Source organism: Lagenorhynchus albirostris, chromosome 16, assembly GCF_949774975.1.
Source record: "Lagenorhynchus albirostris chromosome 16, mLagAlb1.1, whole genome shotgun sequence".
Lineage (NCBI taxonomy): Eukaryota > Metazoa > Chordata > Mammalia > Artiodactyla > Delphinidae > Lagenorhynchus > Lagenorhynchus albirostris.
Window position 1 is genome coordinate 69,291,014 of NC_083110.1, and position 20,384 is coordinate 69,311,397.

The 20,384-nt window shown below is 33.3% G+C and overlaps 1 protein-coding gene across 1 annotated transcript in view; it reads left to right on the plus strand.

The window, feature by feature from the left end:
* The window catches only part of ATRNL1 (attractin like 1), a 679,297-nt gene that overhangs the window by 240,788 nt on the left and 418,125 nt on the right, over window positions 1-20,384 (plus strand). The window contains exons 22-24 of the mRNA XM_060125653.1: window positions 578-672; window positions 4,322-4,400; window positions 6,386-6,543. Of these exons, the coding sequence (XP_059981636.1) occupies window positions 578-672; window positions 4,322-4,400; window positions 6,386-6,543 (332 nt within the window). The remainder of the gene's footprint in view (window positions 1-577; window positions 673-4,321; window positions 4,401-6,385; window positions 6,544-20,384) is intronic.

Consider the following 20,384-nt stretch of genomic DNA (forward strand, 5'->3'; position numbering starts at 1 on the left):
TCTTTTTACCAATTGTTAATAAGAGTCACTTTTGTAGAATGATACTTATCACAGAGTCATTTAAAAACTGCTGAAAGTAAAAATTACTACAATAATAGGTCCAAGTAAATGCATTATGGCATGTGATGAAATATTATTTAGCTATTAAAATTCATGTTTTCAAAGAATTTTGCTTTTATGAAACTAGGATACCAAAATGTCTCCCCGTCTTTCTATCTACAGAATTATAACTGGAATAAAATGCACCAAAGTGATAGCTGTATTTTTCTCTGATTGTAAGATTGTGGATGACTTTATTTTATTCTCTTGTGTAGTTTCCAGAATGGCTACAGTGTTTGTAGAACCTTTATAATAGTAAGAGAAGTAATAAATAGAATTTTGAAGCGTTAGGACTACTTTCATATCTATATTTTGCTTTTTGTTGCTTGATAACAAAGATTTATAGTTTGCCAGTCTTGAATAGGCCACTAAGAATTAATGATAATAATTTTCAAATCTGATATGCAATATATTTTCACCTAACTTTTGTCAATTTTTAAAAGTACATATCAGGATTGTATTTTTTTTTCCCCTACAGACAGCCTTTTGATTGATTATCAGTTTACATTCAGCTTATTACAGGAAGATGATCGCCATCATACTGCCATAAACTTCATAGCAAACCCAGAACAGGTGAGAAATATCACCTAAAATATCAACGGATACAGCTTTTCATCATCTTTCATTGTAATTGTACCTCTTCTCAGAATTATCACACTGTAGGGCTTTTGTAGAAAGACTAATCCTGTTAATTTTTTCTTTTCGTAAGACCTAGTTATCTTTGTGATTCACAGAATTTGTGAGCTTGATATTTCAGATTTTGTAAATAGTCCTACAATTTATGCATTATTTCTATTATTTTTCAGGCTTACAACAGTGTTTATGCTTTTAATTACGTTCTGAAACTGGGAGTAGTCTTTTTGAAAATATAACCCAAAGCTTCAAAACACAGGCTATCTTATATATATTTTCTTTTTTTAAAAATATACTGTTACATAGTAGTATGTTTTCATTATATTTTTTCTAAATCAACTGTTTTATCTGAGTTATATGAATGCTAGGTTTTAAAAAAATATTTTTATTGAGATGTAATTGACATATTGCATTGTGTAAGTTTAAACTGTATAATATGCTGATTTAATATGTGCATATATTACAATATGATTACAAACATAGCATGAGCTAACACCTCTGTCATGTCACATAATTGTAATTTTTGAGGGGCAATAATTAAAATCTAGTCTCTTAGCAACTTTGAAGTTTATGATACAGTATTTGTTGTCTGTAATCACTATATTGTGCATTAGATCTCTAGGATCTACCTACTCTTTGCAAGTTTGTACCCTTTAACAACTTCTTCTGGGGGAGAAGTTCTCAGGGTTGTGCACCTTCTCCCAATCTCTCTGAGTCATGTTGGCTCTAGTGAGCCACCCACATTTTGTTTGTTTTCTCTTAGCTGATGTCAGATGTCCACACATGCTTGTTCTCTCAGTGCTCTCTGTCATAGTGGAGACAGAAATAGGTCCTTTGGGCAGTACAATTAAAGGACAATCATGTTGGATATATCCTACACTCTCTCTTTCCCCTGAGGGAGCAGTCATTGGCCAAGTTGATCTTTCTGATGTTGAGCTGTGCTGGCTTGGGGGAGGTGCTGACCTTGGTAAAGTGAAATTGTTCTTTTTACCCATTATAATGTGGCTATTCTCAGTTTTGTATTCATTTTTTTGTCCTGCAACTTCTTAACTGGATTTTGGTCCTGTCAAAAAAGTGTTTTGGTCCATCTATCATTGTTAAATTGTTTTCTTTTTGTCAGGGATGAGCGCTGGGACTTCCTATACCACCATCTTGCTGATGTCACTCTTTCTCAAATGCTGTATTCTTAGTATACATTAATCCAGCTTACTAAATCTGTATCATATATTTTAATCGTTTTTCAAATAGGTGAAACCTCAAAATGTATCCTGGCATTCGCTATCTTCTTTCCTCTAAAATATTTTACTGAACTTGCCAAAAAATAGTATAATTTAAATTTTCATTTTCTAATAAAGTAAGAGCCCTCTTTCCCCAAAATAGGGAAATACTCCTTATTCCTTAGATTTTAAGGGATGCCTACATTCTTGGGACTACATTTAAAGTTTTGACTTTTAAATAAGGCTTTTTGAGGATGTCTTCTTACAAGTATAATACTCTCTTCACTGATGGTGTGTATTTTTATAAAGACATATTAATGTCAGAAACTACATTTTCTGTATAATAAGAATGTTTTAATAAGTGCCTTGTAAACACTGTAGACTTCTTTTTTATTGTGGTAAAACATACGTAAAGTAAAATTTATAATTTTAACCATTTTTAGGTATACGATTTGGTGACATTTAAGTACATTTGCAGTGTTATGCAACCATTACCACAATCCATCATCAAAATTTTTCATCAGTCCAAATAGAATTTCTGTATCCATTAAGCAATAACTCCCTATTCCTCCCCTACCCCCAGCCTCTGGTAACCTTTATTCTACTTTCTCTGTCATTCTCGATCAGTTTCTGTGTTCCAGGTACCTCATATGTGTAATCATACAACATTTGTACTTCCGTGTTCGGCTTATTTCACTTAGCCTAATGTTTCAGTGTTTCCAATGTTCATCCATGTTGCAGCATGAATCAGAATTTAGTCTTTACCTTTGGCTTCTTGAATGTTTAATGGTACTTATAGAGTTCATTGAGGATATAAGACATTTAATATAAGTGGGATATCTGACTCACAATGTGGGTGTGAGTAATCCTTCTCTCCAATATGATCCATAATGTCATACACATAGGCTCAGATTAGCCATAATTCTGGTTTGCTTCTCTCTTGGCTATCCTCTCCTCCTTCAATTTCCAGAAAAACTTGAATTCTCACAAATGTCACAGCTTTCAGTTTTACTTTCTGCTGTGTTGTTCAGTTGAAGCCAAGAGCCCAGACACATGTTTTTGGAAACTGAAGGACACTAAACTATCATGAGAAGTGCCAGCAAGGATGCTTGTAACATCATTATAACTAATTTATAATTATATTTATACAATTTATAATTAAAGAGGAATTCAACTTGGAACAATTTCTGAAATTAAAATGGATTATTGGTCTGGGTTTCCTACTTATCCTACAAAAAAATAAAAAAATAGGTACCTACATTATTTATGCATTTATTATATTTTGAAAACAGATATAATTCTAACCCACTGTACATCATCTCCAGCCAATGCTTTCATGTGAACAATTTCTGGAGTAGTTTCTTGTATAATATCTTGCTGAATTTATCCACATCTAACAATAATGTTCTAAATGACTAATTTTTCATTTACTGTGGTAGTCACAGTATTACCTCTTCCAGTCCAGTATATTTCCTTGACCTTAAATGTATTTTATAGGGCTTTAGTTATGGTACCACATATTTCAGTAATGCCTAAACTTGAGAGGATGAACTAAAAATTCAAGAAGAGTTCTATAGTTTCCTATATCAGTTGCAAATTTTGTGTGACCTTTCTAGCAATAATACCAGTTATTCTCACATTTCCCCGACCCAAAATAAGGCACACACAATCATGAAGATGTGACTTCAAGATAAAAATAATGATTTAAGTTTTCTTAGGGGTACATTGTTTCTACCATGTTTTGTTTTTGTAGAAAAGCAACTATTTTTGAACCACTCCATTAATAATAAAAAAATCAACCCCTTCTCAGAGGTCAGCAATCATGCCTTCTTGATTCGTGGAAGGGAGTCCCCTGGTAAGGAAGAAGAAGAAGAATCTTATTTAATGTTCACAAGAAAGTCGTTAGGAAAGTCATGAAATCCCCATTTCAGAGATAAGGAAACGGATTTTCGGGAAGGAGAGGTAACCTTCCCTATATCAATCAGCATGTACATTAAAGAGCTAAGATTTGAACCCAAGGTCGCCTGACTCAATGATGCACAGTCTTTATAAACTCATTTTGTTGCCTCATGAACCTGACTTAATTAATACGAAGCCACAATTGCTAAAATATTGAATTGTAGCAGCCTCTGGCTTACATAGGGATGGCCAGATCATAGTAGGGAAGATAAATGGGAACTTTAAATATACCTTTGAATTTATCACCTATATTTTTTCATTAAAAAAGTGTAATTGGCGTCGACACTTTCTCACTTGAGTATTGACATGATGTTTACAGTTTGAGAAATATAGCATGGACATAATTAAAACAGTACACATATCTATCTAGTATAATTTGATTTTTTTAACCACAATATTTTCTTTCTTGGCAGTCAAACAAAAATTTGGATATTTCAATTAATGCATCAAACAACTTTAATCTCAACATTACATGGTCAGTTGGTTCAACAGGTAAGAGAATTTTGTTGTCATGTGTCTTTCACTTCTGTTCCTATACGTAGGGTGTTCTATGACCTTTTATGTTAATTTAAATAATTGAAATTAAAAAATATTATATGACATATATATACTATATGCCATAATTATGCATATAATAATACCTGCTGTTTCAGGTAAAAATAATAAGTAGCATTATTAATAAAGCTTCATTACAGTGTTAACTTTCTCCCTAATTCAATTAAAATTAGGTAGATAACAACATTTTACACTACTTAATTTTTTTTATGAGTGTTATGAATTCCTGTGATTTTAATTAAGATAGATTACTTCTTTAATGACTAAAGAGGCTGAAATTTCAATTACTTGATTCACCATTGAAGCTATAAATTTAATTATTGACTTTACTATTGATATAAGACAGTGAATTTTTTCTGTATATGCTGATAAATTACCAAATTATCTATTATTTTTAAGCTTACCCTCTACCTTTGTCAGCTTTGGTGCTGAGAGAGGGTAAAAAACCCCTGCACTTAATAGTTCTTCCATAATAAGGTTTATAAGTTGAAATTGTTAACTTTTAAGGAACATAACTAAGAAGAAGTACAAATCTGTATGCTGTATTATGAAAAAGTATTCTCACCGTTTTATATTTACATTTTAGGAAATTCTATTGCCTTCTACTTTCTATGTAAAAGATACACTGTTGCATAAAAGTGCTGGAAGCTTTTTAAATAAAATATGTGGATCCTTAGAAATCCATATTTGATTTCTTAAAATTAGGTTATTATGCTATTTTAATATGTAGAATAATGGAAACAGAAGTCAAGAGTGAAGAGGTCTTTGCAATTCCAGATTTTATATTACATGTGTAAAAGTGGAAAAGATTAGACAATTATGTAGATATTTTGTTCCAATAGTGCAAACATATAGTGAAATCTTGGCTCTGTGAGTTTCATTAATAAGAATTCATGATAACTTGTACTGTAAATTTGAAATTCTGAATAATAAACTGACTCTACAAGAGTTTTAAGATTTGTCAACATAAATACATAAAACCTGTGTAATCACTTTAGAACAGTGGTTTTAATATGCAAGAGATCACTTGTAACCTTCAGATTCCCAGAACCAAATCTCAGAAATTTTGATTTATCAGTTTGGAAGATGTCATCAGGAAATCTGCATTTTAAAAAAGCATCCAAGGTTATTTTGGAAGAGGTCATCAGTTAGAAATTAATTCAGTTGCTCAGTATCCTATTTATTTTTACTGTTAAGGTGGAGGTCTTGGTAAGATTGTTGGAAATTCTTTCTTCCATTTGGTTAATTTCAGTAAATATTTATTGAGTACCCAATATGTGTTTAACTAATTGAACGTTTAACTCATATTTTAAATTATATCCTCCCAATTTATTCAAAGTAGTGGTGGTTCAATTTGTGGTAAACAAAAAAATTTGATTTCTTTTCCGTTTTTAAATTGGATTGAGACATGTGAAATATGTCCTGATTTGTTTTGAAAGGCTCTGTGGAGAAGTAGAAAAAACTCAGTTTCTGAAGCCTTATATACCTGAGTTCCAAAAAGGACTTTACTGTTCAGTAGCTATAAACTTAAGGCAAGTGTCTTAATCTTTCTGAGGCTCAGTTTTCAGTTTGAAAAACAGAGCTGGAATATCTCTGGGATAAATTTATTTTTAGAATAGAATATAAAGTCTCTAAGCCAGTGCCTAGTACGTAGCACTTAATCAGTGTATCACTTAATCATTGTAAAAAATAATTTTTATACTAAATCTGTTTCCATTATATCAATATGTATGACAAATCTCATTTTCTTTTTTCTTCATCATTCTAAGTTGTAAAACATGACTTTATTTGGATAGTTATGTTCTTATAAGTATAGTTACAAAAATTAAGTAAATATCATATATATGTATATATTATGTTAATAAAGATACCTGTTTCCTAATATTAATTATTTAAATTTGTTATTATTATTTACATTTTAGCTGGAACAATATCTGGGGAGGAGACTCCTATAGTTTCCAAGACTAATATAAAAGAATACAGAGATAGTTTTTCCTATGAAAAATTTAACTTTAGAAGCAATCCAAACATTACTTTCTATGTGTACGTCAGCAACTTTTCATGGCCCATTAAAATACAGGTAAGTGTTAATAGTATTTAATCTAATGACCACTGAGTATTTTCATTACAAAAAGAATGCTGTTTTTGTTCAAAGAGGTGATAAAGATTTGTATATTTTGAGCAATATGAAAACAAGTATTGACCCTCCATACAAAGGATACAGTGAATGTCTGTGATGATGAATGTCTTCGTAAAAAACGTTTACACAAATAATATTGAATTAACCAAAGAATGTACTAATTTTCATTGAGATTGTATTCTTTAAAAATGCATCAAAACTTGAAATAACTACATTGTTTGTATTTTCTGATTAATTTTATTCTTTGAGGGTCAAATAGATATTCTTTTCTTACAGTCGAACTTGAAATCATTTGCTGTGTTTAGTAATCTTTATTATATACTGAACATAATTCAAACCTTCATTAAAAATTTAGGATTAGCAGTACCTAATAGTTAATTCTTTAAGGCTCACTACCTTTCACTATTGATTTCTTTATCTACTCTATATATGTTGTATATTTCATTTTTATTGTGTTTAGTGATAAGCTGCTAAAGGCTTTTGATTTATTGCTAGGAACATTTAGGATGTTCTTTCTATGTTGAAATAGTCAAGGTCATACTTAATTTACGCTTTTATAAAAGAAAAAGTCTATGTTTTAATGTTGGGATTTATTTATTCATCCTTTTATGACTGTTTGATTAGAATGAATTCAAATTAGTTTACTAAATAGCTCACGTGTGCCAAGCTCTGTGCTGAGCCATTATGTTTTATAATCTTTAAAAAATTACAGATCATTTACTCTTCTTTTATATAGAAAATTTTGCATGTTTTATTTATATTAATTTCTATGTGATTTGTGAGAGGACTGAGTGATTTGTAAAAATCACTTATTTGCTGGAAAAATTCTTATTGTAAGGTTGATTCCATGTCTAAGTTAAGGAAATTACTTACCTGTTCAAGAAATATTAGTACAAATTACTACTCAGTAAATAGTAATAGAAATTAATTTGATAAAGTTACTTCTTCATTGTGATTGAATTAGATGCTAATATAGTAAAAAAAGAATGCCAGAAATATTTCTTTGTAGGTTTTTAGAATTTTGACTTTGAGGATGCTGAATATATCATTTCATTTTCTAAGATTTATATAGAAATGTTAATCGGATTTCACTTGTTTTATTCAGATTATGATTGAAGGTAACAAAAGGGCTCATCCTTGAGCTTATTAAATAGTAATTAAAATTGAAAGAATTGTTATATTTTTTTATTGTTTCCTGCCCTTTATTTCATGGTTATCTAATTCTATTTTTAAGCAAATTACACAGTTACTTTAGAATGTTCATGAATATTTAATGGTTAGAAATTAACTTTCTAAATTGGATTTTCTTTTGAGATCATACTAGTAATATATTCTGGAAGCCAAACCAGAATTTGAATAATGAAGTTAAAATATCCCACTCTCCCAAAATAATAAAATGTGGAAAATAACCGTGATGGTCAAGATAGGTAGAGCCCAGTTCTTAATCTTTGAGTAAAATCATCACATTAGTCCTATGGGATATGTTATATTAAGGCAGATGAGTATGTGTGTTTGTTTACAGAACTGTAATAAACTTTCCATTTTTAAACGTAAAATAGTAAAATTATTTGAATTGAGATCTATTTGCTAATAGAATTGAATTACATTGATTTTTGAATGTTTAACCATCCTTACTAATCAGGGGTAAACTCTACTTAGTCATTTTGTATTATACCTTTAATATATTGTTGCATTTGATTTGTTAAAATTTTAAGAATTTCTGTACCTATGTTTATGAGGCATGTTAGTTTGTAGTTTTCTATTATTATAATCTTGTTGACTTTGTAGCATGGTACTGCTGGCCTTATAAAATAAATTGGGAAGTATTCCTTCCTGTGTAATTTTCTGAAAAAATTGATATAGAATCCATATTATTTCCTTCTTAAATTTGTGGTAGAATTCAACATTGAATGAATTTGAACTTGTGATTTTCTTTATGGGAATGTTTTAACTACAACTTTAATTTCCTTAATAGATTGAGAGCTTTTCTGGTTATCTATTTTTTCTTGAGCGAGCTCTGTCCGTTTGTGTCTCTCAGTTGTGTCTTTCCTATTTTATCTAATTTGTAGAATTTATTGGCAAAAGATTTTTAACAATATTCACATATCATCCACTGATGTCATCTAATTCCTGGTATTGATAATTAGTTTCCCCTCTCCTTTTTTCTTTTCTTGGTCAGTCTGCTTAGAGAGTTATCAATTTCATTTATTTTTCTATTTTTTATTTCATTAATTTCTTCTCTCTAATTACTCCCTTTCTTTTGCTTCCTTGACATTAATTTGCTCTTCTTTTTCTGATGTCTTAAGGTGAATGCTTTCTAATTTCCTTTTTTGATTTCCTCCTTGATCAGTGGGGTATTTAAAAGTGGGATATTTTATTTCCAACTATTTAGAGAATTTCTAGAAATGCTTCTGTCACTTATCTCTAATTTAATTCCAGTGTAGTCGCAGAATATATTTTGAATGATTTGATTTTTTTTTGATTTGAATTTTAAAAATTTATTGAGACTTATGGTCCAGTGTTTTTGGCAGAATAATGGCTCCACAAAGGTTACCACGTCCTAATCTCTGGTACCTGTGGGTATATTATCTTACATGGACGAAGAGGACTTTGAAGATGTGATTAAGTTTAGGACATTAAGATGATTACTCTGAGTTACTGGGGTGGACCAACCTAACTACATGAATCTTAATATAACCATTTTTGGCTGAGGTCAGGGTCAGAGGGTGATGTGCCTACAGAAGAATGGTCAGAGGGAAGCAACATTACTGGTTTTGAATATGGAGGAAGGGGGCTCGAGCCAAGGAATATAGACTCTAGAAGCTGCAAAAGTTGAGGAAACAGATTCTTCACTAGAACCTCTAAAAAGAAATGCAGCCTTGCTGACACCTTGATTTTAGTCCACTGAAACCTCTATCAGATTTCTGACATACAGAACTATAAGACAGTAAATATGAATGGTCTTAGGCCACTAACACTGTGTTAATTGGTTACTACAGCAGTAGAAAATGAATAAACCTAGTGTCTTAGTCCATTTGGGCTGCTATGAAAACATACTATTGACTGGGTAGCTTATAAACAACAGAAATTCATTGCTTACCGTTCTGGAGGCTGGGAAGACCAAGGTCAAGGCACCAGAATGGTCAGGTTTTGGTGATGGCCCTTTTCCTGGTTTATAGCCTGTGCCCTCTTGCTGTGTCCTTACATGATGGAAGAGGGTGGGGAGCTCTGTGGGACTGCTTTTATAGGAGCACTAATCCCATTCATGAGCAATCTACCCTCACGACCTACCTAATCACCTTTCGAAGACCATAGCACCCAGATATGAATCTATTTTGGTAAATATTCCTTGGACAGTTGCAAAAGAGGTGTGTTCTCCTCTTCTTGGGTGAAGTCTTGTACAAATGTCAATTAGGGCAGGTTGGTTGATCGCTTTTTCAAGTCGTCTAGTGTCCACATTGATGCCCTGTCAATTTGAAAAATGAGCGTCGAAATCTCTGACTGTTACTGTAGGTTAGTTTATTTGTTCTTGTGGTTCTAGCAGTTTCTACATCATGTATTTTGAAGCTCTCTTACTTAGATGGATAAATGTTTAGGGTTTTTATGTGTTCTTGATGAATTGGTGACTTGACCTCTTTATTGTTAGGAAATTACTTTCTATATTCCTGGTAACATTCTTTGCTTTAAAATTTATTTACAAGAAATAAAAATTTATTTTGCCAAATATTAATAGCAAAGTCACTCCAACTTTTTAAAATTGCTGCTAGAATGCTATGTTACTTTTCATCCTTCTACTTTAGCCTATTTGTGCTTTTATATTTAAAGTGGATTTATTTTAGGTAGCATATAATTGTCTTTTTCATCCAATCCTAAATCATGTGCGTGTAACGTATATATATTTACAGGCATACCTCATTTTATTGAGCTTTCCTTAATTGCAGTTTGCAGATACTGCATTTCTTACAAATTGAAGGTTTGTGCCAACCCTGAGTTGAGCAGGTCTATAGGCACCATTTTTCCAAAACATCTGCTCACTTTGTGTCCCTGTGTCTCATTTTGGTAATTCTCATGATATTTCAAACTTTTTTGCTATTATTATATTTGTTTTGGTGATCTGTGATCAGTGATCTTTGATGTTACTACTAGGACTCAGTGAAGGCTCAGATGATGGTTAGCATTTTCACCAATAAAGAATTTTTAAATTTAAGTATGTATTGTGTTGGCCAAAAAGTTCATTTGGTTTTAAGTAAAAATAAAAGACACATTTTTTCATTTTCATCAAGAACTTTATCTAGCAACATATTCATTAACCAAATGAACTTTTTGGCCAACCCAATACATTTTTTTAGATATAATGCTATTGCACACTTAACAGACTATAGTATAGTACAAATATAATTTTTTTTACAAATATAATTTTTATATGCACTGGGAAACCAAAAACGTTATGTGAAATGCTTTATTGCAATATTTGCTTTATTGCAGTGGTCTGGAACTGAACCTACAGTATCTTTGAGGTATTACTGTATGTCTTTGGGTTTAAATCTAACATCTTGCTATTTGTTTTCTATTTTTCTTATTTGTTCATTGCTCATTCTTTCCTTTTTTCTGCCATATTTTTTTAATTCAGCATTTTTTATGATTTAATTTTATCCTTTTTGTTGGCTTATTAGCTATAACTGTTGTGGTATGTTAGTGATTATTTTATAGTTTATCATATACATCTTAAACTTTTCATTGTCTATAAGAGATATTACATCACTCATTTTTTGTGTATTAACCTTAAAAAGTGTACTTTCATTTCCTTCCCCCGACCTTTGTGCCATTGTTGAATATATTTTACTGCTTCATGTATTATAAAATTCACACTACGCTTTTACTATTTTTGATAGTTTTATTTAAAGGTATTAAAAATAAGAAAACATCTTCTCTTTTACCTACATATTTACTGTTTCCAATATTCATCATTTCTTTTTCTTTTTTGTAAATCCAGATTTCTTTTTTCTTTAATTTTATTTTATATTGGAGCATAGTTGATTAACAATGTTCTGTTAGTTTCAGGTCTACAGCAAAGTGATTCAGTTATACATATATATTTATCTATGCTTTTTCAAATTCTTTCCCCATTTAGGTTATTACAGAATAACATAGCGTTCCCCTTGCTATACAGTAGGTCCTTGTGGGTTATCTGTTTTAAATATAGCAGTGTGTACTTTGTAGTATCATTTTCCTACTGCCTAAGGGACGTCCTTTAACACTTTAGTGCAGATCTGCTGACAATGCATTATATCTGGCTGTATTTCTGAAAAAATCTTTATTTCACTTTTTTTTGGGGGGGTGTTAAAGAATTTTAAATTGTAGATTTTTCCTTTAATTAAAGATGTTTCTGTATACAGTCCTTTGGTTTCTGTTGTTTCTAATGAGAAATGTGTTTAACCTTACTGTTCCTTTGTATGTAATGACTCATTTTCCTCTTTCTGCATTAAAAAATGTTTTCTCTTTATCACTGATTTTGGCCAATTTGATTATGATGTGTATAGGTGTGGGGTTTTTTGTTTCTTGTGCATGGGTTTTACTGACCTTCATAAATTCATAAAATTATAGTTTTCACGAAATTTAGAAAATGTTCAGCCATTATTTCTGTTTTTTTCCCACTTCTCTCTTCTTCTTTAGGAATTCCAATTGTATGTATATTAAACTGCTTGAAATTGTTCCTTTGCCCACTAATGCTCTGTTCTTGGTTTTTATTCATTCTTTTCTTTTCTCTCTGTGTTTCACTTTGGATATTTTTGGTACTTATATCTTCAAGTTCATTAATCTTTTCTTCTGTATTATCCAATCTCATATTAATCTCATCCAGTGTATTTTTCATCTCAGACATTATATTTTTTATTTCTAGAATTTTGATAAGGTTTTTAGAAAAAATGTTTCTATTTAACATGGTCCATCCATTTTCTGCCATCTTGAACATATAGAATTACAGTTACTATAACTCTTTCAATGTCCTTGTCTGCACATTCTATCAGTTGTGTCATTTCTGAGGTTTTTTTCCTGTTGTTTTATTTTGCCTTTCCTTATGAGTCATATTTTGATTGGATGCCAGACATTCTGCGTTTTACCTTTTCGGGTGCTAGATATTTATTAATTTTGATAGATAAGTTTTAGCTTTTTTCTGCAGTGGAGTTAATTTACTTGGAAAAATTTGATCTTTTCAAGGCTTATTTTTGTGCTTTGATTGGCAGGAACAAAGCATAATTTAGTCTAGGGTTAATCTTTCCATTCCTGAGGTACTGCCCTTCTGGGTACTCTACTTTGTGAGACATGAATTACAGGTTATCCGTCTCTGACTGGTTGGACCATGAGCTGTTCCCAACCCTATGTGAGTTTTGAGGATTCTTCTCTCTGCTCCTTTCATATGGTTCTTTCTCCAGCCTTGGATAGTTTCTTCACCAGTAAGTAGTATTCGCTTGAAGACTCGCAGGGACTCTGGGCAGTTCTGTCTTCTCCAGTATACTGTCTTGTACACTGTAGCCACCTTGGCTACACCTTGGACTACACCTGTGTTCACTCTCCTTTTGATCCAGCCTTAAATCCACAATCATCTGTGGCATTAGAAGGCTTACCTCATTATTTCTCTACTCAGGGATCATTGTCCTGCCTTGCTTGATATCCAATACCTGAACACCAGTGTTTCATACATTTTGTCTGCTTTACTAGTTGTTTTGGCAGGAGGATAAATCCATTCCCTGTCACTCCATTTTGGAAGGAAGTAGAAGTCCTACATTTAATTTTGAGTCTGAATGGTAATTGGATTAATATGGTAGCCATAAATTTGTTCTGCTGAAGGATGGGACTGTTACTATGTATGTGTTCTATGCTTTTACTTGTAAATTGTTTTAATTAATAGCTTGTATTTAAGTTTTCAAGTACTTTTCAGATAAATGGCAGTCAGTTTGTAGACATATGTCTATATATTTTAGATTTCCTCAGCACACACTATTGCAAATTCCAAGAAGCTGCAAATTATGAGAAAGTTTACAATCCATAGATGAAATTGTTCATAAATATTGACAAACTACACTCTATGGAGGCAGTTATTTTGAAAAGTAGCTGAAATTAAAAAATACAAAAACCCAATTCTTGTTGAAAAATATCCATCAGACCATGAGGTACCAAGAATCCTCTGTCCAAAGATAAAAATCACTCTTTTCTTTTCACAAAGTTATATCAGTGATGCTTCAAACAAGCAAAAATGGTTTCTGATAAAAATTAACATTTAACTTTTATGATCATTTTTACTTTTATAAAATATTTGCTTCAGTAGACTTGTTACACAGGGAGAGCACTTTGTGTGTACAGCTGAAAGAAAATACTTCAAGTTACTTTAGAACTTTCTACTTGTAATTTAATTCTTTTTTATATGCTATAGCATAAAAAATGTATGAAGAGTTATTTAATTATTTGTTGTTTGCATAACAAAACATCTTTGTATCATATCCTTTTTGTAAGCCAAACATTTCACATAGATTTTGCTTTAATTAATGTCAACAGTATTTTCATACTTTTATGTGGTACTTTTTCCTATTCAGTTCTTTTGACTACTTTCAGTTATAATGTTCCCATATATGTTTGAACAGATTTAACAGATCAATTTAAAAAGTATTAGATGAATTAGGAGAAGTTTTTACTGATATGTAAGAAAGTAGAAAAATATTTCATTTGGCTTGATCCAATTTGGGTCTAATATTGCTATTAATAGGATGAAACTTACTAGCATGATAATAGAACTTGATAAATTTCTGTAGGAAACTAACAAAATAAAAAGGAATGGTAATGATTGTTATTTGTATTTAATTCTGTATTTATTCAGTCAAAGGCTAATGTAAAGTCGTGCTTCCTATGGAAGTGGGGTGGATACTGAACATTTATATAAATTTTTGGCTACACTCTCCAGCAGATATTTCTTAAATTTCAGTCACACACAGGGTACTTTGCAAGGGGATAAAATGGTACACAAAGTAGTTTCTGCCCTCAAGTAGCTCATAAAATATGTTAATCAGCATTCTTTCAGTTGTAGGTAAAGAAATCCAACTTTAAATTAGCTTTGAAGTAACACAAGGGATATTACAGGCTTAGAAAAACAGAGTATCCAAAGGAAATGTCTCTGGGAACTTCAGGAACTCTGTCTCCTCTTACGACCATCTTACCTAAAACTGCGTCCCTTGACATTCTTTATACTGTGTTATGTAAATAATTTTTGAATTGGCTAATGTAATTATTCCCTCTCTGTTTGTAGGTTCTGTTTCACAAAGTATGTTGACTGTATTCTATTCTATTTTAGTTGGATTTATAGAATCCTAATTTAGTCATCCTGGACAGAAAAGGGAAAAGACTTTCTCCTAGAGCCTTTATATAAAATTTCAGGGACATATTTTGGTTTTGTTTCAGTCATAAAATGTTATCTGAGCTATTCACTGTGGCTAACATCAATGTGAATGGTATTTGCGAACTGGAGAGTCTAAATTTTAGATCCACCTTTATTAATGTTACAGAGGTGATATTGAAGCAGGGAAGCATCTTGGAGAGAGTTATATTGAAGCAAGATTTTGAAGGATGAATAGGAGTTCATGGACCAGATGTGTGAGAGGGAATTCTAGGCAAGAGAGATGGGTTTTCAAAGTTTAATGAAAGAATTTTCATCAGGGAGCAAACAGATTTTTTTAATCGCTGGAAACCAGATTGTATGATAGAAAAGTGATGGTGTAGAATGGTTGGGGTGGTGGTGTGGGATAATAAGAGCTTTGGAAGATGGAGAAGAATTTAATGAGGCAGTAGTGTGGATATGCAAGTTTTGAGCCTAAAACCTAAGAGGACTTGCATGTTTCCATTTGCCTTCCTGCCATCTCCATGAGAATTTCACGCTTAGACTAGCCTACTTGTCCCAGGACCAACAAGTGACTTCTCAATGGAAACCACTAGCGGGGAGAAAATGTGCTGACGGAAAATATCTGTCAACTATAAACAACAAACACATTTTCCAAATCAAGGTTGGATAAGTACATTTTCCAACAACAAAAAAATCTGAAGGATTTTACTGACATTAGATTGGAGCCAAAAGAAATACTACAGAGAGGACTTTAAGCAGAGGAAAGTTTTAAAATGATCTCAGATATAAACATTGAAACATGAGAGGAAATGAAGAATAACAGAATTGGTAAATTTAAATGAATACTGGATTAAAAAATAGCTCATGGAGTTTAAATTTCTGTAGAACAACAAATAGATGATGAAAGTAATGCAAAGAGCAATGGGGTAAGTAGAACTAAAGTAGTCTGTGGTGCTAGCAATATCAGTGAAATGGTAAAAGTAATAAATCTTAAGAGTCTCTAGTTGTTATGACTTCTAGGGTAAATCTAAAGAAGAAGAAAGGAAAGAATGAAATAAGTTGATTGAGAAGTTGAATTGACAAATAGAAATATTTTATGAGCTCACAGCAAGGTATGAAAAGAGAAAAATGGTGTATAACAAAGGTGGTTCAAATAAAAATTACATAGTAAGAAGAGAAGTATAACCTAGCTATATCAGTAATTACATTAAATTTAAGTAGTCTAAATGTACCAAGTAAAAGCCTAAAACTGTCATACAGGATTGAATAAAACCTGATACTTAAAGGAGACAAACTTTAGATATAATGATTCAAAATGGTTGAAAGTAAAAGTATACCAAAAGTATGCTATACAAACTTAACCAAAAGAAAACTATTGATCACACAAAGTAAACTTTCAAGCAAGAGTCATTACTAGAGTTAAAGAGGTATGTTTCACAATGATAAAGAGGTAGCAGATACACTGGAAAGATGGCACAATCCTGAATCTGTATGTGCCCAAAATGTAGCTTCAAAATGTGTGAAGTTAATGAAAACAGATTGCTGTTTCACAGTCCAATGGAATAATACTTAAATACATAGGGCTACATGAACTAATGAGAAAATTTTAAATGTGGATGGGATTTTGAGTGGGAATATTGTGGTATCATTTTTAATATTCTCTTTTCTGATAGATAATATGATGAAGGCCTTTCTCTTTCTTCTTGATCTTTGCTAATGCCAAATAAATAAAACACTCTGAATGATATGTTGCTCTCAGTGATCCTACGGAATTCAGGAATACATGCTTTTTTTTTTTAAAGAGTGGAAGTCTCTTTACTTTTATATCAATGTGGTTATTTGCATAGTTTTTCTTTCCTTTTTTTTTTTTTTTTTGCTGTACGTGGGCCTCTCACTGTTGTGGCCTCTCCCGTTGTGGAGCACAGGCTCCAGACGCACAGGCTCAGCAGCCATGGCTCACAGGCCCAGCTGCTCCGCGACATGTGGGATCTTCCCGGACCGGGGCACGAACCCGTGTCCCCTGCATCGGCAGGCAGACTCTCAACCACTGCGCCACCAGGGAAGCCCTATTTGCATAGTTTTAATACGTATGTGTCCTCATTTTTTCCAGAATATAATTGGACAACAGATTGTCCAATTAAAGCATTCCCTTGTGTGTTAAATTTGAGAATAACTTTAGTCAGATATAATAAGCCCACTACTAAGGAAAAAGCGTTGTATTAATATGTGCAATCATTACCTAAACAGCCTTCTAGAAGACTTGTCTGGTAACTAACTGTTCTATGGCTTTTAGTGTCCCAGTCTTACATGCAGTTGTCAGGGTAATTTCCTGGAAGATCTGGATCCTTAGCAGATTTGGGGGACTTTGGAGGAAGAATAATTCACTAACTTGTTAGGCTCTGAAGACAGAATTGGCGGAGACAGATTGCTTAGATTTGGTTTCTAGCCTCAGAACAGAAGAAAAAGTAAGATCGGATAAAAAATCTTCATGAAAATAGAAGCTATTGAATACCCAGTCCTAGATACCTTAAGGAACCTCAAGACAGAAATTAACTTTCTTGACTTAGTGGCTTAATACCAAGTGGCTTTAGATTTGTTGGCAAGCGTACAAGGAGACTGTATGTATGTTGATTAACAGTTCTTGCTGTTGCTACACCCATGTGTATGAATTAGGCGAAAACACCGTGAAATCACCTTCTTGGGGGACTGAAGAATACCTTTTGAAGAGTATTTATGATTTGAAGGGAGGTGGTTTTAGAAAATTGTCTAAAATTTTGAATTAGGCAAAAGTGATTCCCATCTAACTTAACAGTATTATGGTAGGTGCTGTTTAGCAATTCTCTGAGAGATTACCTGATTCTCTAGAAGTGTGTACCTTTGATTGATTTGCTATTTTCTGCAACCTCTCCTAAAAGTTCATGACAAATGTCCTTAGCAGCAGGCAGGCTCAACTCTTCACCAGTAGTAAAGGGCTTCTTAGCTTTAGCAATGCGATTAGCCACTAAGAATGATGCTCTTAGTGCAGACACATTTGATGAAGTGGTGGCCTTCGATAATTGCTTCTGTTCTTTGTGTTCACATTTTTTTCTTTTGAAAAACTCCAAAGGCTTGTCTTTTAATGCGGGGTGCTTGGTCCATGTGGCAAAGCAGTTTTGAAGGTTTCATTGCTTCGTTGGATAGCCGGTCGCCACATATTTTACAAAGCAGGCTTGGAGAATGTCAGTCACCTGTTGCAGTGAACCGGTAATTTAAGTAGGACTCTTGGTGTTTTCTTTTAAATGCAGCTTCCTTTTTGTTGGCAGCCAGAGTCTTCTGCTGTCTCATCATTGGGTCTTTTCCCCTTTTCAAAGAAGCTCTCCAGCGACATTTGTTTTTTACTCATTTTGGCTAGGGTTAGCTTGTGGGCTTCCCAAAACTGTGACTGAGACAAGTGCACAGTATGGGAAAGAGGCGCGGACAGAAGTGGTAAATAAAATAATGGGCGGGCTACGAGCAGAATAAAATAAGTATTGGATTCTGACTTAAAGCCTGACACGAGATGCAGCTGTGCAATTGAAGTACATCAACTCGCTTGCCACTATAAAGCCTGACAACAGATGCAGCCTAATTGTCACTCGCCACTCACTGATAGGGTTTTGATATGAGTCTGCAAGCAGTTGATGTATTATGGTCTTTGTGCAGTCAAACCTCTCTGCTATTGTAATCTGTATTTGCAGCCACTCCCCAGTGCTAGCATCACCGCCTCAGCTCCACCTCAGATCATCAGGCGTTAGATTCTCATAAGGAGCGCGCAACCTAGATCCCTCGCATGCGCAGTTCACAGTAGGGTTCTTGCTCCTATGAGAATCTAATGCCGCCACTGATCTGACAGGAGGCAGAGCTCAGGCGATAGGGAGCGGCTGTAAATACAGATGAAGCTTTGCTTGCTAGCCTGCCGCTCACCTCCTGCTGTGCAGCCAGGTTCCTAACAGGCCACGGACCGATACTGGTCCATGGCCCCGGGGTTAGGGACGCCCCTGCTTTAACCCACTTTTAACTCTCATTTGCTAATAGAATAAGGAGGAATAAAATATCTTTGTATCACTAAAATAAAAGAAGATTGATGCAGCACAATAGATATAATTGTGTGTGTATATACATGAGAGAAAGAGATAATATAGCATCCAACGATGACAGAATTGACATATTTCTGAAGTACACATGAAATTTTAATAAAAACTAATAAAAGACTATTTGTTGGACTAGTTCTTGGAAGCATTCCTATTCCACATAAGAGGTAAGATGGAGTAAACACATGTTGACCTTTCTCTCACTGAACACAACCAAAAAAATCTTGACAGAATGCATGATATAGCAATTTGAGGTCTCTGAAAGTAATTATCAGGAGGCAGATTGGAAAAAAAATACTAGAATTCAAAGTACCACTGAACTGGTGTTGAGATTAACATTTTTTCCCATTGAATTCGCTGGCCCCAGACCCAGAAGTGAGTACTGTGGTGCAGAAAGAGTGAGATGAAGAAACTCTCTACTTTTGGCCTAAAGAGTGGAAAAGGGAACTCGTAAAGTTCAGGGAGGATGGGAAATACGTACCATTTTTTTTCTCTCCTTTTTCTCCACTTTCCTGGGCCTCAGTAGTCAGGCAGTTCAATGGTCATGTGGTAGTGGCTACAAAAGCCACTGGGAATGAGAAGCTGCAAAGTCCCAACTCTGAGGGCAGGGAGCCTTCTTCTCTGATAGAGACACAACTCCCAGAGGGTGAGGCTAAACCCCACTGTTTTATTTGCCCTCTTTTGTTTTCCTGCCACCATTGCACAATTGCAGAGATGGACAGCTTATGGCCAGTGGACTATAAAGGAGGTTTCCAGGTAGCCAGAAAGTATGAGGAAAGAGCAGAAGGTAAGAATTTAGATGATCGGTCCCATAAAGCTGCTTATTAACTTCTTGGTTCACCCCTGACCTGTTAGTGAATGGAACTGATCCTAATTAGGATACCAAAGTCTTTGAGAAGTAGGATACCAAAGATACCTATTACAGGCTAGGTAGACATCTGCCCAGGTCTCGTACTGCCAACTAGGCAGCACACATGTGGGACTGATCCGTATAACACTGCTAAGATTTTGAATACTGAACTAATATTGGGACACTGCCATAACAACAAAAAAAGGATAATATTAAGAAGAAATTGATGGCATCTTTGCCATTCACAGGAGCACAAATTCCTTTATATATACACATTTGTAGTGAAAGAGAGCAGAAAACAGACTGTAAGTACGATTGGAAACCAATTCTAAAATTCCAGAAAATTTCCACATTTTTCAATCGCTATAATGACATGCTGCCACCATTTATTTGTATTATGTCATGTATTTTGAAAATCAGACCACTAGTATGTAGC